At 48.8% G+C, this 18571-nt stretch overlaps 1 protein-coding gene across 1 annotated transcript in view; it reads right to left on the bottom strand.

Moving 5' to 3' along the window:
* TBCK (TBC1 domain containing kinase) overlaps positions 1-18571 on the bottom strand; it is a 1513148-nt gene that overhangs the window by 547591 nt on the left and 946986 nt on the right. Inside the window, exon 22 of the mRNA XM_086962029.1 lies at positions 7157-7318. Within this exon, the coding sequence (XP_086818155.1) occupies positions 7157-7318 (162 nt within the window). The remainder of the gene's footprint in view (positions 1-7156; positions 7319-18571) is intronic.

The following is an 18571-nucleotide window of genomic DNA, read 5'->3' as shown; positions in this document are numbered from 1 at the left end:
TGCTGCTGGGCCACGGCTGAGGTTGGTCTATTGAGTTCTGAAGTCCCTCGTCTGGTGCTGGCTCACTGTAAAGTTGGAGTCTGCCTGGACTCGGTTTTGTAGTTTTTTCCAGGAGGGTGTCCAGTACCCTGGGTATTGGTGCTGTGCAGCTCGGGTGGGTCCTGGGGCCTCAAGACTTGGTGCAGAGGCAGAGCTGACCCTCCAGAGCAGGTATACCTTCGGATGACACACTGAGATGTCGGTCGGTCTGGGGAGCTGGACAACACTGGACAAGAATTTGCTGTTTTTTGTGCCTGCAGCTGCCGGGAGATAGTACCTCTAGCTAGAGGGAGTTCTTTTGCAAATTTCAAAATGCTGATGACCCTCTGGGTTTGTGGAGGCCACACAGTGACGAGACAAGGTAGAGGATGGTGATTATCGAGTTCTATGGCAGAAGGCAGGAGTGTGCGCCCAAAGTCCACCACAAGGTCTGCGGTTCTTGGTCCAACAGCGTTTCCTCGGTCATCATCTTCTTGTATCAGAGGAATCTAAGTTCAGGGTCTGGAAATGCCACCTAAATACTAAATTTAGGGGCATTTACAAGTCAGTGACAGGTAGTGGCCAATGAGCCCCTTACCTGTGGTGTCTACACCCTCTATTATGCCCACCTCCTGAGGGAGAGGAGCGTAGCCCTAGCCCTGACTGGAGTAGTCCCACCATCTTCAAGATGGCAGGCACTGAAAAATGTGCTTCACCTCGCCTCCAACACCAGAGGGGTGGAGTTGGCAGACGGGGCACACCTACTATTCTAACTTGGTTTCCCGTCATTCTTCCCACCAAAAGGGGTGAGGACAGGAGGGAGGCCTGTTCCTTTTATCAGGAGAGGCTGGAGTCGCGTTTCAAAGGCGGCAAGGCCTCTGAAGCTTCCGGCCACAGATGGCTCTTCCTGAGCTCCGCCCAAGAACCAGGGCTGGTTTATTAAGACGAGATGTTTGGCACTAAACTTCCCACAATACAGTGAAGCTATCATGGAGTGGGGGACTCGTAACAATGAATGTCCAGCCCCTGTACTCCTTATGGCTTCCCTTTTCACTTGCAATATACAAGAATTGACATAGATATTGCAGGGGCATATCTGTTCATACAGGTAGGTCCTCACAGAAGGTATAGTGCACCCTGCCTTAGGGCCATAGAGCCTGCTAGAGGGGTGGCTTACCTATATCTCATGCAGTGTCTGAGGGCATGGCCCACAGGGATGTGTGCCATGTTGACTCTTCAGCTTTGTCTACACTAAGGCATGCTGTCTGCATTGGCAGCATGCATGGCCTTTTGTGAGATGGAAATAGACTGGAACAATGTGTGCTACTCTTGAAGTCCCTCTGAAGTGCCAATGCCCTAGGTACCAGGGGTACCATTTACTAGGGACTTATAAGGGGTACTGAAGTTGTGCCAATTGGGAAACAAAAGGTACAGTTTAGGGAAAGAGCTTCTGGCTCAAGGGACCTGGTTGGCCGGGACCCTGTGCACTTCCAGTCGAAATTACATCATTTTCCAGGCAAAAAGTGGGGGCTAAACATGCTCAAATGAGGCAATTTCCTACAATCCGTAATCATAGCCTGGACTCACCATTCAGGAGGATAAGCCTGAAACTACACTGTGTCCAGAAAAGCTCTGGTGGAAAACGAGACAGTCTGAAAGGGAGTCAGATGTGACTTCGGCAATTTAATAGTGAACCTCAGAGAGTGCAAGAGGTCAGCCATAGTTTGGAGGTGTGAGACGACTGCTTGGGGCGAGCCCGCCTTCAATAGCCAGTCGGTGAGATAGGGGAAGACTGATACCCCTGATCATCACAGATGAGCTGCAACCACCGCCATCAACTTGGTGAACATCCAAGGGGCGCTGGTAAGGCCAAATGGGAGCACAGAGAACTAAAATGCTTATGGTTTACCTTGAACCGCAGGTTAAGCCTGTGAGCAGGCAGTACAGGGATGTGAAAATATGTGTGCTCAAAGTCCAAAGCTACCATCTAGTCTCCCGGGTCCAGGGCAGACAGGACTTGAGCGAGTGTGAGCGTTTTGAATTTCTCCTTTTTTGGGGAAGAAATTCAGAGGGTGAAGGTTTAGAATAAGACGAATGCCTCTGTCCTTTTTGGGCACCAGAAACTAGCAGGAATAACAACCATGACCTATTTCTGGCGTCAGCGCCCTCTCTATGGCTCACTTGGCCAAGAGTCACCATTTTCTGGCGGAGTAAGGAGAGATGGTCCTCCGACAGCCTTTAGAAAGTAATGTAGGGTAGGAAGTGTAGGAGAGTAGGGTCTGCAATCCTATGATCACCCAGATTTTTTGCTTTTGTTTCACTGGTTTACGACTTTCTCTGGCTGTGGGCCTGCCAATCAGACCCACAGCCTGGCTGTTCTCTTTCTAAATTACGATATGTACCCTAGGTGCATTTACCAATTGGTACTGGGCCACCTTATCAGACCCTGTAACTCAGGGCATAGGTGTACCCAGGGCCGCCAGGGGCTGCAGCATGTATTATGCCACCCCTGGCTGGCCTCCTAAATTTGACACAACTGGCTGCATGACAGCTGGGGCGAAGTCGTGTAATCACCCTTTGCTTTAGATATAGTAGCTCTATATCTAACCATACAATGGACACCCGAGTCCCTATCAGTCACTCCTATGGCAGGCCTTGACAATCCTGAAGGCAGAGTGCATGGGCTCGCGTGAACTGTGTTCTGGCCCGAGCCGAGCCGGTTGCAGCTTGCGGAGAAAAGACCCAATGGCTGTTCCATGATAACGCGTGCCACATCGGTAACTTCGGTGTCGCGTTATCAAGACATGTCGAGTAAGGTGTCATACGAATCGGGATGCTGCCCTCTCACCAACTCTGGCGACGAGGTTAGCATTCCGCCCTTCTAGAGGGACACGACATGTACGTAACTGTGAACCCCGGTTAAAGTTAACGAAAGCCTCAGCTCCACAAAATGGATGCTGCCACCACAGACACGAGTCTGACCTCCTGCTGCTGGGAGTCCTTCCAGCGAGGAGCGCTTGGACAAAGGGTTTCCTGTCGAGGGCGGTGTTCGCACCGTCCCAGACAGGGTTTGTGTATTCTGGGTAGGTAGGGCTTTTGCGAGAAGGTGACTGCGGAGTGGCACCCCGGTGCTCACTACGCATCTGCCGGTTAGAACCAGTTCCAGGGGCGACAGCCCTGGCCTGGGGAAAGTCCGGCAGGGGAGAGGGGTGTAACTACCCCCCTTCCTGGTCCCACCCTTAGGGCAGGACCTAGTCATGTACCCACCCCTTTCTTTAGGATAAAGGCCGGAGCGGGGACCCTTCCAAATTAGATCATCTTTGAATCAAGAATACTTTCTACGAAAGGACTTCAAGACTCTTCTCAAGATTTCTCCCTTGTGGCTAAGGAGTAGTCACCCTGCATCAGCGGGCACCATCTAAGAACTCTGCGGTTTGCTGTAAGTCCTTCCTCAAGGAATCCGACGGCCCAGCTCGACGAGAACCGGCTTCCCTGGCACCTCTGACCTCTACCCCCGTCATCAGCTCAGCTGTGATCTGTGGGTGCGACGAGACCTCGAGGGACCGGCCATCATCAGAACCTGCACGCTCTTAAAAACCAGCACGACCATCGAGGTAACTCTCTGGTGAGTGCCCTGGGGTCCGAGAAGCCCCGACCCTGAGCCGCTCCAGCTCCGAAGTGCAGTCCCCCAGCATCTCCACGATCTGCGTGGGGCCCTTCTGCTCGCTGCTCAGCACGTTGTCTGGTCACTAGCCGCTGGCTTGTGTCCTTCTGTGACGACATCCGAGAATCATCACTGCCGGTCTGGTTGCTCCAGACTGGCCCTTGCTTCCATCTTTTCGAGAAGCACCCCGGACCCTCCTGGTCCACTCAGGACGCCGACAGCGTCATCCGTCGTGGGACCGCTCGCACCTCCACCGTGGTCGCCGACAACGCCTCCTGGTCCGTGAGACTGCAGAGCCTAGCGTCGCCCACTCACCTGGTCGAGGTGACGGCCAACTGGTGCCTTCCTGGTACCCTCTGACTACTGGCTAGTAGTACGAACTTGGTCCCCTCTGCTTTCAGGTTTCATCAATCTCCGATCCAGGCTTGGATCTCTACGAACTATTCATCACTGGTCGCCGGCCAGCAACTCCTTTTCTTCCGGCTCCTGGCTCGTCAGCGAAGACCCCGACGCCTGTAAGACTTGTGCAGCCGCAGCCCTCGTGGCTAGGTAACTCGGCATTTCAGTGCCTGCATAGCCTCCTTACTCTAGGGTCCCGAGTCCCTCGCTTCCGACTTGCCTTAACCTTTCCGTGTCCTCGGACACTTGTTTTAATTGTGCACTTAAAGTATTTGCTAAAGAGATTTGGTTTGTACTAAGTACCCTGTCCTCATAAAGAGTACAGGGCTGTTGTGATTCTTAATAAATATACTGTTTATTTTCATAACACTTGTGTGGTGTCCTTTCACTGGGTGTTCAAGGGGTACATGTGTGGTAAACAGCTGGCTTAACGCGCCCTCTCGAGTCTTTAGCCTTAGACTGCTCGTATCCACGCTACTAGGATAGCTGGTCTATAGGTTGACTTACAACCAAACACCATAAGGGTCGTTGGAACGATACATAGCGGTCGCTAGAATAGCGAACGTTGCATATCGGGCCAACTTCTCACAGGAAGGGTGAATGAAACTGGGATTCATGCTACCGTTGTAGTAACCCAATAGGATGATGGTACATGCCTCACAAATGGCTACACCCAAAGCCATTAAAAGTGAGATAATGAGAGTGGTTGGTGGAGGTTTGTTCCCCTTGAATATGAAAAAAGGACAGAAATAATATCCAAAGGTTTTGTTTCATCAAACTGTGCTTTCTTCTAGTTTATTTGTATTGGTTAGACATAGTAAGCCTGCAAACAACAGGACAGCCTTTAGCAAGTGGATGGCAAAGGTGTAGGCGTAGTCACAAAGGGGAGGGAATTGCATATTCAGACAACCTGAAGTACCCAGTGGCTTGATGTTATTGACCGCCAGTGGGACAGGTGATGGCATATCCTGCTTATCACTGGGGGCCCATGAAGGTTGGAAGGTGAACTAAAGGGGTTTGGTGGCTGTGGCTACTGGGGGGTGGGGGGAGGTAAAGGGGGTGGATTGTCCAAACAACTGGCTGCATGACTCACAGGGCCTGTGGGTAATGCGTCCTCGACCACGTAACGGCTGGGAAGCTTGCATACAGTGATTGCTGGGCTAGAAAAGACATGGCTGGAAGTCCCTTCCGTGATAACCAAAGGAGCGAAAGGCAGACTGGGGTTCACAGGACCCATGAAAAGGCCCAAGGACCTGGCCATAGCTCTGCTATCCTTAAGGCGCTACAGCCCTGAGTCAACCTTGTCTCCGAAGAGATGGGAGCCAACAGAGGGCATGTTCATAAGCAAAGACACAACAGGAGAAAATCCTCAAAAAAGTTAAATTAAGGGAAGTCAAAAAGTGACTGGGGGTAGCTCTCTCTGGATGTACACTGACTGGCACAGAATGAAAATAACTGGCGTAAGTGCTCTGAAGTGGCGCCTATACAGCCTCCGCGCACGTCATTTCCGGCGCTGACTACACCAATGAAGAGCCGAAACAATGCCATGCGGAGCCCAACAGCACCAACTACCGGAGTACAGGGGTACAGCTCACGAAAAATTGCTGGATCCAGTCTGATGCCTGGAGATAATTCTAAGGTAAGGAATTTGCGGCTAGAATTCTCTATCAGATTGGCATGACAGAGGATGGAGATTGAGAAATTAGGACGTGGTGAAAGAACTCTACGGTCCCAAACCCATACACCAGGATGGCCTAAGCTTTATGGAGATTCAGAGCAGCACTTGCATCAAATAGATACAATTAGGATGCACTTCAATTGAACGAAACACTTCATGAAAACATGTTACCCAGAGACAGGCATCTTTGTACTTTCAATAGTAAATGGACAGTTGGGTCATATTGGAACATGGGAACAAGTAGCTGATAAAGGTGCACAAAATCACCAAGTAATGGACACACGTGTAAAAATACTTAAGAAAGGCAGTAGTAGCCATTGCTTGTAATGCTTATACGTGTACATATGAAAACATGATTTGTTGATATCCCACAAAGAGAGGGAACCACACCTCTTCTTGTTTCTGGGTACACCAACTAAAACATCAGCAGTAGAATACGAGGAAGAGAGACTGGACAAAAAGAAGTTTATAAAAGTAAATATTAAGATAGAATTAAAAAACTACACACTTCATAATACCACTGCCTTTATAATCTAAACACAACGATTGCTCTGCAATGTCTTGTGATATTCTGGTAATATCTACTCCATTGAAAAATGCTGTGTAAGCCAAGTCCATGGTACTGAATCATAGCACATTCACTGGTACATTCAAGTTCAACAATGTGAACCCATAGCATGCATGTGGGACCCTAAAAGTGAAGCCTTGCTTTCCTGGGATTCTGCTGTTAAGACTCCTATTGTCTGGCACACCTCTGGAATTATTTGCAGAAGATTCTAGCTATGAGGGTTGATTGAAACCCATAGAGCTCTATGATCCTCTTTTGCTAAACAAGCAGGCCTGGAGCGACTGGGTTTCTAAAGATACAGGTCTACCACTGTCTCAATGGCAGCATCCTTGTGCCAGAGAAGGTGATGTAATAAATGGCACAAATGACGGCGATAAAGGACATCACCAATTGACTAACACTTGTGTGTGCATGGATGCCAGTCAGTAGAGGATTGCCTTTTACCAGTAGGAACAGGATACCTATACAGGCAGCATACATACAGTATCAATACAAACTGTGCAGGCGAGGGGTAGTACTACCCAGCACAGACTAATTATCATAACAACCCACCATGTACAATTATGTATGATATGAAAGGAAAGTAACACTTTCCAAACTGTTGTGTCTATAAATCAAAACTGCCATAGTACAATTGAAGCACACTACAATGTTAAGAGTCTTAATTTGAAAACCAATATCTTAACACACAGGCAGTGACACATTGGACAACTTAAACACTACAATGTATGGTACATATGGCGACATAGCAACGCCAGTTAAGTCTGTCAAAGGGTTTCATGCAATACCTGTACGGATGATAGCTCTCCCATTATAAACTACAAGTTACCTGGTAAGTCTGAGAAGAGAAGAATGCATTCATTGAATCCGTTAGCCAGCAACCTGTCCCTCAGCTGCTGTAGAATAGCGACACCAATGCAGAAAGGGAAGGATGAGTTACCAAGGAGTAAAGTGTCCCACAGGTGAAAAATCTTGTGTAGCGGGAAGACATCTATAAGGTAAAAAAATATCAGAAAGTGATGATGCAGAGAATGGAAAAAAATGAGATTGCTTCAAAGTAGTTCAAACTATTTTCTGACTCCCTCAACAATACCAGTCATGAACACAGGTTACATTTATAAGCAAGCAAATCAACTATAACGTGAATCCATTAATTTTTTGCAAGAATACAGAAAAACGGAAGAAAAGGAAATTCTGATAATGTCCACAAAAACATTTTGGATGACTCTTCCATGTTATATAGGGGGTTGTATATCGTGGTGGGGAAAATTGCACATCATAATCCTTTTCTGTCATAAATGCCAGAGGCTGGTCACAGGCCAGAGCTCAAAGAGTATGCCTGCAACAAACAAAACCACTCTAACGCAAACCAATTCCTACCAAACGTGAAAGCTAATTTTAGTAATAAATACAACGATGCCCTTAAGAACTCCACTCACAATAGAGGGAATTTGGGATTGGATCCTGTAAAATGTATACTTTGCAATATATGCTCTAGACATAGAATGAGCAATATGCACACATGTATATGTTAATGCAAGCAGAGTTCTATGGAACTATCTATCCACAAAGAGACTTTTCTATTTATACATTTTTGTATGGGCCTTTACTAAAGGCCAGAGGACTTCAGTTTCATGGCCAAAACTACTTTGAGATCATTCAAATGTGGTGACATCACACAGTATGAACTTGAAGCACCAACTGATACTATCAATTGTGCACTTTTCGCTGGAACAATCACCCTTATAAAGATAAAGAATTTTAATCAAGAAAGGGTCCAACCATCACATTTCTTTAAGAATTAAAATGTTAGCGATCCTATTAATTTCGGTGATATTGTCGGTGCAGCTAGGTTGATTAGCACAATCAGATCAAGAAACACACTAGGACCTCCTCCTTTGGCATTGGTCTTGAGAATGTCTACAAAGGTACACGTAGCTGAAGCAGAACTGCCTCCGAAGTGGATACCGACACTATAAACCTTGCAGGGTGCTATTCATAACCGTAAATTTACATGTGTAAATTTACGACAGTTATTTGCTAATCCCTATTTCTGAAGCACAAATTACTTACCTTCGGTAACGATGTATCTGGTAGAGACATATGTTATTTGTAGATTCCTTACTTTACAATTTCCCACAGGAGTCAATCTGGATCCAGAGATTTTTGTTTAGCAATACCCCTACCTGTCAGTAGGCGGCGTTGGTCGACTCCGCGTCCGAGATTGGCGTTGTGGTCCCAGGGATGACATTGCGGTGTCTACTTAGACGCAGCCACTGTGCGCTGACGTCAGTTCTGACACGACTTTGCACGCCAGAAGCACAGGACCATAAAAGACACTAACCACTTGTGTGCCACAACTAGGGCCATGTAAGGGAGTCCCAATACCTAGAAATCAGTCTGCAGAGCGGGGAGGATGGGTGGGGCGGTAAGGAATCTACAACTAACATATGTCTCTACCAGATACATCGTTACCAAAGGGAAGTAACTTGTTCATATGATAGAGACTGTTAGTTGTAGAATCCTTACCTTAGAATAGATATCCCAGCAATACCATCCCCGGAGCGGGGTCTGCAAACAAAGTTCACACGAGAAAATCTTCGAGGACCGAATGGGCAAAATTGCCATCCCTCGAGACTTAACTGAACTGGCAATAATGTCTGGTAAACGTGTGCAGTGATACTCACGTTGCCGCCTGGCAGATATCAAGGAGTGTGACTCCATGTGCCAATGCAGTGGTTGCTGCCGTAGTCGTAGTGGAGTGAGCACGAAACCCCACTAGAGGCTCCTTCTTCGCTAAAGCATAGAAGATCTTAATGAAAATGATAACTCATCGAGAGATGGTATGTTTTTGAACAGCTCAGCCTTTCTTGGAGCCCATGAAAGCCAACAAAGAGTTGATCATCCAACCGGAAGTCTTTTGTGCGGTCAAGATAGAATGAAAGCACACGTTTAGGGCCCAGACGGTGGAGTCTCTCCTCCTCCTTGGAAGGGGGCGGAAAAAGGTGGGCAAGGTGATAGACTGTCCTACATGAAATGGTGTAACCACTTTAGGAAGGAACAAAGATTTCGTTCTAAGCACCACTGTGTCTGGGTGCACAGAGAGGAAAGGGTGCTTGGAAGATAAGAGCCTGAAGCTTGCTCACCCTCAGAGCACAGGTGATGGCAACAAGGAAGGCAGTCTTGAGAGTAAGGTGCCTGACAGGACACTTATGAAGAGGTTCGAAGGGGGCACACATAAGAAATGAGAGAACAAGATTCAAGTCCCACTGGGGCATTATAATGGGAGATGAAGGAAACAGATGAGTAATGCCCTTAAAGAATCTGTTAACAACAGGAGACTTGAACAAGGAAGAAAAGCAGAGATAGCTTAAAGATAACCTTTGGGAGTAACCAGAGCAGAGACCTGCTGGGCCAAGCAAACTATATACAAAAGGACCCATGAAAGAGCGTCAGAAAGGGGATCCACAGCCTTTGCTGTGCACCATGGCACAAACGTGTTCCATCTACAGGCGTATACTGATTAGTGGAGGGACGTCTGGCTGCCAAGATGACATCACAGACTTCGGGCGGAAGATCGAAAGCTGTCAACTGTCGCTGCTCAATCTCCATGGAAGGAGGTGGAAACTGGACAGGTTCTGGTGAAGAACCGTCCCCTGCTGCTGTGACTGAATATCCTCCAAAAGGGGCAGTCGTATCGGAGGATCGATGGCCATGCTCAAAGCTCAGGGTACCAGACTCTTCGTGCCCAATCTAGAGCCACAAGGATAACTTGGGACCGGTCACACTTGATCTTCTTGAGCACTCGGGGTAAAAGTGGTACAGACAGAAAGGCGTACAGGAGGCAGCAGTTCCACTCGCAACAAAAAGCGTCTCCAAACTAGTGCCAGTTTGGAAACTCAAACGTCCAATACTCCTGACATTGCGCATTCTCTTTGGTGGCGAACAGATCTAACCAAGGCTCTCCCCACCGCCGAAAGAGACCTTGCACCACCTCCAAATGAAGACGCCATTCATGATCAACCAAGCACCAACTGCCGAGTTAGTCCACCCTGGCATGCAGAGAACCCGCCAGGTGTTGAACCACCAGGGTTATGCCCTGATGTTTCAGCCATGTCCAGAGGCGGGGAGCCTCCTGACAAAGGGCCCATGACCCCACCTCACCCTGTTTGTTACAGTACCATATGGCGGTGGTGTTGTCTGTGAACACCTGCACCAGTTTCCCTTTGAGAAGGGAAGGAATGCCTTAAGTGCCAGTCTGATCGCCTGGAGCTCCAGCAGGTTGATATGGAGCCCAGACTCCGCCGGAGACCAGATGCCTCTGATCTCCTCATCTCCCAAATGGCAGCCCCATCCCAGAAGTGATGCAGCCGTCACAACTGTTAGATCTGGTTGGGGAAGGGAGAGGGATCTGCCTATGACCCAATCTTGGTTCATCAACCACCACTGCAACTGTGTCACAGTGCCCTCTGAGATCTGGACATAGTCCCGATGTTGTGCCCACTGGAACTTCAGATCTCACTGCAGAGCCCACATATTCCACCTGGCATTATCCACCGGCAGGATGCAGGAGACCATGAGGCCCAGCAGCCTCAGAGTGATTCTCACCGAAATTCGGGACAGAGGCCGAAACATCGGTATCATAGCCCAAATACCCGGGACTCGCTGTTTGGGAGGATGGGCCTGAAACGTAACTGTGTGCAGAACATCTCTGATGAAAGGGAGCGTTTGAGAGGGAGTCAGGTGTGACTTATGCACATTTATGGTGAACCCCAGCGAATGCAGGAGGTCCTCCATAGTCTGGAGGAGGGAGATGACAGCCTTGAGTGAGTGCGCCTTCCACAGCCAGTCGTCGAGGTAGGAGAAGACTGACACCCCTAACCTGTGCAGATGAGCTGCGACCACCGCCAACACCTCGGTGAACACCCGGTAAACTGAAAGTGCCTTGGCCTACCTTGAACCTGTGGCCTGGCAGAATGGGGATGTGAAAATACGCATCTTGCAGGTCCAATACTACCATCCAATTTTCCTGGTCCAGGGAAGACAAGAACTGAGCTGGAATGAGCATCTTGAACTTCTCCTTCTTGAAGAAGAGATTGACGGTCTGAAGATCTAAGATGGGCCGCAACCCTTTGTTCTTCTTCTGACTCAGAAAGTAGCGAGAATAAGAACCACTGTCTACTTCTGAAACCGGGACTTTTTCTATAGCCCCCTTGGCCAAGAGAGCTGTAACATCCTCCTGGAGCAATTTCAGATGATCCTCCGTCAGCTGTTCCTGATTTGGCAGAATGGGAGGTGGAAAAGAAAGGAAAGGCCGAGAATAGCTGTGAGAAGTTGGCCTGATATATAATGTTCACTATTCTAGTGAGCACTTTGTATCAGTCCAAACAACCCTTATGGTGATTGGTTGTAAGTCAACCTTATAGACCAGCTATCCTAGTAGCGTGGATACGAGCAGTCTTCGGGCTAAACTCTAGAGGGCGTGTTAAGCCAGCTGTTATACCATCACATATACCCCTTGAACACCAAGTGAAAGGACACCACACAAGTGTTATGAAAATAAACAGTGTATTTATTAGAATCACAACAGCCCTGTACTCTTTATGAGGACAGGGTACTAAGCACACAACAAAACTCTTATAAAAATACTTCAAGTTGCACAAGTTACACAAATGCCCGAGGGGCACGAAAAACCATATACTATGGAAGTGGAATGCGAAATTACTAGCAGGTAAGTACTGTACTAATAGGCTTTGGAATCGCTAGGACTACGTTACTGAACCTTCAGATTACTAGTAGGAGGCCTAGGGGACTCGGGTGCAGAGTGTGCACTCTCACGCGGGATGCGGGACAAAGTCTATGGGAGCTAGTAAAGATAAAGTTAGTGTTCTCGGGCGAACCCGATAAGGTAGGTCGAAAACGACAGTGGATCCTGACCCTTGGATAGTGAGGCTATGCTGGGGCACCGAAATGCCGAAGTTACCTAGCCCAGGGGCTGCAGCTGCATATGTCTCAAAAGACGTCGGGAATCCTCGTAGACGAACCAGGAGCCTGAAGAAAGAAGTTGCTGGCAGGCGACCAGTGAAGATAGTTCGAGTGATCCAAGCCTGGATCGAAGATGGATGACACCTGAAAGCAGAGGGGACCAAGTTTGTGACTACTAGCCAGTAGTCAGGTGGCACCAGGAGGGCACCGGATGGTAGTCACCTCGACTAGGTGAGTGGGCGACGCTGTGCTCTGCAGATCTCATGGACCAGGAGGCGTTGTCGGCGACCAGGATGGAGGTGCGAGCTGTCCCACGATGGATGATGCTGTCGACGTCGCTGGACCCAGGATTGGGGCAACAAGTCTTGGCAAATTTAAGCCCACGAGGTGGACCTAAAATGGCGTCTGGTGTGGACCAGGAGGGTCCGGGGTGCCCTTCTTTTGGAAGGGAGCAAGGGCCAGTCTGGAGCAACCAGACCAGCAGCAGTGATGTCGTCGGGCGTCGTTAAGAAGGCCACAAGCCAGCGGGCTAGTAGCCAAACAACGCGGTGAGCAGCAAAAAGCAGAAGGGCCCCACGCAGATCGTGGAGATGCTGGGAGGCTGGACTTCGGTGCTGGAGCTGCTCAGGGTCGGGGCTTCTCGGACCCCAAAGCACTCACCAGAGGATCCCTCGGCGGTCGTGCTGGATAGAAGTCGTACAGTTCTGATGATGGCCGGTCCCTCGAGGTCTCGTCACACCTACGGTTCTCAGCTTAGCTGTAGAGGTAGGTAGAGGTCAGAGGTGCCAGGGAAACCGGGTCTCGTCGTGCTGGTCGGTCGGATTCCTGAGGAAGGACGTGCAGCAAACCGCAGAGTTGTTAGATGGTGCCTGCGGATGCAGGGTGACTACTCCTTAGTCACAAGGAAGAAATCTTGAGAAGAAGTCGAGAGTTCCTTTCGTAGAAAGTAGTTTCTTGATTCAAAGATGATCTAATTTGGAAGGGTCCCCGCTCCTGCCTTTATCCTAAAGAAAGGGGTGGGTACGCGACTAGGTCCTGCCCTAGGGGTGGGACCAGGAAGGGGGGTGGTTACACCCCTCTCCCATGCCGGACTTTCCCCAGGCCAGGGGCTGGTGTGCCCCTGGAACTGGTTCTAGCCGGCAGATGCGTAGTGAGCACCGGGGTGCCACTTGCAGTCACCTTCCTGTAAAGCCCTGCCTACCCAGGATACACAAAACCCTGTCTGGGATGTGCTAGCACCGCCCCTGACAGGAAACCCTTTGTCCAAGCTCTCCTCGCTGGAAGGACTCCCAGCAGCAGTAGGTCAGACTCGTGTCTGTGGTGGCAGCATCCATTTTGTGGAGCTGAGGCTTCAGTTAACTTTAACCGGGGTTCACAGTTACATACATGTCGTGTCCCTCTTGAAGGGTGGAATGCTAACCCCGTCGCCAGAATTGGCGAGGGGTTAGTATTCCAATTCGTATGACACCTTACTCGACATGTTTTGATAAAGCGATACCAAAGATAGCATTTAACCGCGAGGATTATAATGCCCTTAAGAGTATATGGTATGCGTTATCATGGAACAGCTATTAGGACTTGGTTCCGCAAGCTGCAAACGGGCTCAGCTCATGCCAGAGCACCATCTCACACGATTCCAAGCACTCTGCCTTCAGGATTGTCAAGGCCTGCCATAGGAGTGACTGATAGGAATCTGTGTGTCCATTTTTAGGGTTAGATATAGGTATACTATATCTAAAGCAAAGGGTGATTACACCACCTTGCCCCAGCTGTCGTGCAGCCAGTTGTGTCAGATTTAGATGGCCATCCAGGGGTGGCATAATACATGCTTCAGCCCCTGGTCGGCCCTGGGTACACCTATGCCCTGAGTTACAGGGTCTGATAAGGTGGCCCAGTACCAATTGGAAATGTACCTAAGGTACAGGGAATCCATTTTAGAGAGAGAGCAGTAGGCCTGGGGTCCTGATTGGCAGGGCCCCAGGTCAACTAAGTCAGGAAACCAGCAAAACACCAGGAAAAAAGTTGGGGGTAACCATAGTCAGGTATCTACCTTCCTACAATAGCCCTCCCAGACAATCTGCAAGACCAACTTGTCCGATGTTATGGATCTCCAGTGGGAGAGATATTGATGAATTCTCCCAACAGGGGTAGTGTGGCCTTGCAGAGTCAGCCTAGAAGTGCTTGGAGGCTGCGGCTGCCGGGGGCAGAGTGGCCGACGACTTCTGGCCTCCATTCCTGGATAGAAATTCATTGCGTCCACATCACCGCACACCTTGTGAAGTCTGTGCAGGACAGTGGCTAGGATAGGGTTAGCGTGGCTGGAAACCCCTTCCGTTGCCACGAAAGGAGCAAAAAGGAAGACTGGTCACAAGGAATAGAGGAAAGGCCTAAAGAACTGGCAGTAGCTCAAAAGTCCTTGAACCTGACCCGGGCCGAATCTGCCTTTTCCTCAGAAAGACGGGTTCCATCAAAGGGCATGATCATCAGATTTGCCAGGACATCGCCTGAGAAGCCGGTTGTCCGAAGCCAGGCATGGTATCTTGAGGTCACTGTCGTTGAAATCAATCTGCCCAGCGTATCTGTTGTATCTAGGTCACACCGAATGGTGAATTTTGAGCATCTGTCCCATCCTTGACAGCTTGGGAGAGCACAGGCAGGGCCTCCTTCGGGACTTTTATATACACAACACCCGAGCACACCATACTATTGTAACAAATCAAGTGATGTGAGATTTTTTTTTGTATAGAACAGTCCATGAAGTCTCAACATCCAGTGGATTTCTAAATCCCAACACTTCTCAAAAGAGCATCCAAACGAATCTTCTTAGGTTGAAATCTGATATTTAATATCCAAAGTTCATAAGAGGAAAAACAGCAGCCGACACGCGTTTCGCCCGCAGGGCTTTTTCAAGGCTATTTGTTCACTCTCCTCAGATGTAAAGCTATAATCTCCCAACAGAATAAAGCGAAAGAAGGCGCTTGCTGTGAAGTTGTGTATATTGTATTTTCGCTCATTCATATGGTAATTGTGGCACCAACAGCATTCGAGCCTATCCTCTTCCAATGTCACCACTCAAAGTGAGTGTTCAAATCCATTCTATTGTGCATATACACTCTTGAATCTTGATACATCCAAGGTTGTTCTTGTTTTTACGTTCAGGTCGTATGTCGAAGCGCCGAGTAGTGATTCTTTTCCTGTTTGTTTCCTTCGGGACTTGTGGCAGCACTTGCACAACCATCTCCCAAACTGAGAGGGAGAAATGGCCCAATAAGCATGCAGTGTTTACCGACCGCAATGCCAGGCTAGAGGAAGAAAACAATTTCTTCCCAAATGCATCCAACCTCTTGGATTTCCTATCCACATGGGCTGAAGGGAATGCGCCAAGGGAAGTAAAGGCCTGCACCACCAAACTTTCAGGGGTGGGGTGTTGGCTGAGGAACTTCAGATCACCCGGAGCTGGGTGATGGCGGCGTGCAACCATCCTATTCACCGGAGCCCTTGTGCTAGGCTTGGACCATGTGCCTGAAAGGACGTCTGTAAGTGCCTCATTAAAGGGCAAAAGGGGTTCGGAAGTGAAAGCCCCATGTTGAAGCACTTCGGCCAGGAGATTAGTCCTGGCCTGCACTGAGGGTAGTTCTAGTCAAAGGTCTTCAGCTGCCACCATGGCATAGGATGCCCCATCCTCCGCAGCCACTGTAGGCGGAGAAAGCATACCATTATCAGGAGCAGTATCTAGTCCACTGGCTTCTACAAGTTCCCCATACCAGTCCAACTGCTCCGCAGAGTCTTCCTGGTGTTCCAGAGGGTCCATAGATCCCTCCCATTCCTCCCCTGAGCCTAGCACATCCTCAAGGTTCTCAGGCGACAGCACAGAACCCCTGCGTTCAGTCGACAGCATCAAGCGACGTCATTCGACTCTGTGTCATCGGGGATGAGGATGGGGTTGGCACCACCGGTGAGCACTGGCAGTGCCATATGCACCGACTTCGGGACAGACAATGGAGGAGCTTGCGTTGGCAAGACTGGCGTCGACCCGGATCCAGGATCGGATCCATGAGGCCCAACTGGCGGACGGCCGGAGCCAACGGTGTACAACCCGATGGGGCCTCTTCCGACACCGCGGGGCCCGAGGGCTCACCAGGGGGGTTTGGACCGCTCAAAAACATGGCGCAATGTTTCATAAAACTCTTTTATTTGAGTGGGGATCACTCCTGCTCCCGGAAAGGGAGGGAGGCACGAAGTCGACCCAGGCTACGGCTCCGCAGGAACTGTGCCTAGAGCGTCCGTGCTCCTTACCTCTCTCATTGATGGATGACAACCAAGGTGAAGATGAAGTCCGCTTGGACGACTTCTTCTTATGCCTCTTCCCAGAGTGTCCCGAGGACCTCGAGTGGGCCGAAGAGGACTTAGGGCTCCGAGAGCAGTCCCGCGACCTCCTCTTCTTCGATCAGGACCAGAACCTCTGCGGAGTCTTGCTCGATGGTGTTGACTACCAGAATGCGAGGAGCTTCATCACCCGCTCCCTCAAGGCCTTCGGAGCCATGGCCCAACAGTCCAAGCACAACTTCGAGCCGTGGTAGTGCTTGAGACACCAGAGCCAGATGAGGTGGGGGTTGGTGACCGACATCATGAGGTGACAGGCACCGCACAGCATGAAACCTGTCTTCCTCGAAGAGGTCCCTCGCACGCGAAGGTGGAAAAAGTTCTGAATTCGACAAAAATGTGAGAAAAAACTGTAAAAACGAAACAGAGGGGTAGCTCTTTCCGGATCGGCGCTTAACTGGTGCGGAAAGAAAAGAACTGAGGTCCGTTCACCTAGGTGGCGCATATATAGGTGACCGAGATGTCATAACTAACACTACCGCCGCCGCCGATGTCACGTGGAGCCAAACGGAGCCACCCGACGGCACGCGCAAGGGGCATTGCTCAACAAAAGTTTCCATATCCAGCCTGACGCCTGGGAAATTCAAAAGTAAGGAATTTGCCACCAGAAGTCTTAATAAGATACAAAAATATAACAATTAATTCATTAAATTGAGAACAAAGGTTAACACTTAAAATATGTAATTTAAAAACCTAAATAATTTATTTTATTTAACATTATTTCCTATGGCGTGTTTTTTAAGTACCGGCCATGATTGTTGTGTATGGCAGTGTTTTGCAGGATCTATTAGTGGCCTTGCGTGGTACTGGACAAAATCCATAGCTAGAATGGAGTACATTTATGACTGATTTTTGTTCCTTTTTAGAAGTACAGGTTATGAGTAGCAATAGGCTTACTCTTTTGTGGATGGGTTATGTATTTGCATATCCCTCTCTGAATTCTTACTTCAACCTCCCTGAATACATCCTTACTCCTCCCTAACTCATTTTCATCCCAAAGGCTCCTCTCAGATTTAGTACTAAAACATATATCTCCATGTGTGTAGACCTCTGCAACCAGGGTGGAGAACTCTGCATAGAAAAGGTAGGAGAGGAAAAGGTCTCCGCATGTTGGTTTGTGTGTAGCATTTTGTAGTACTATTGTAGTACTACGAAGTGCAGTTTGTTAATAGGCTCCAAAAATCTGCCTCCAATTCAGCTATCAACCCAAAAATCATGGGCTGCTAAGTACCAAGATTAAGAACCCCTCTTTCCCTTGGATTGTAATTTATTTAACGTTACCTGAAACAGAGATGTGTCTGACAACACATTCAGACAAAAGTTTCCATTCCTTTGGAGTGCTCACCAACAAGATTTGTGGTATGGATATTTCTTTGATTCAATATTGGGTTCAGTGACCAAAATGTTAATATCCTTTATGCATCTGGCAGTGGCAACAGTGAGCATGATGAACAGGGACTGTGACAATGAAGAAAAACATCAAACGCAATGTTGGTCATGCACTGAGACCTTATGGGATGAACTCTGCTGTCAAACAACTATTGTATTATAAGAAACCATGACGCACTGACCAGACCAAAAGTGAATGACAACAACTGTGCACTGCAAAACTGACCAAGAACTCCGGGATACCCCAACATCAATTTTGTCTGAGGTCGGTGAACAGTGACATGTGCGTACAATATGGTGATAAGGTATGACACAGCTGTAGCTAGAGGTTCAACACTAAATTGGCAAGACATTTGCTAATTGTTGGTAATTATGACAATACACTGTATTATCAATATCCCGTCAGTGGGGTATGATGCCAACATGACGTTAGTAGTCTATGCCATGTGTTAGCTATGAAATGGGTAGGCTAAGGCCTTGGTGATCC

This window comes from Lissotriton vulgaris, chromosome 3_1 (genome assembly GCF_964263255.1).
Source record: "Lissotriton vulgaris chromosome 3_1, aLisVul1.2, whole genome shotgun sequence".
In the NCBI taxonomy this organism is placed as follows: Eukaryota; Metazoa; Chordata; class Amphibia; order Caudata; family Salamandridae; genus Lissotriton; species Lissotriton vulgaris.
This window is presented reverse-complemented; position numbering and strand designations above follow the sequence as displayed.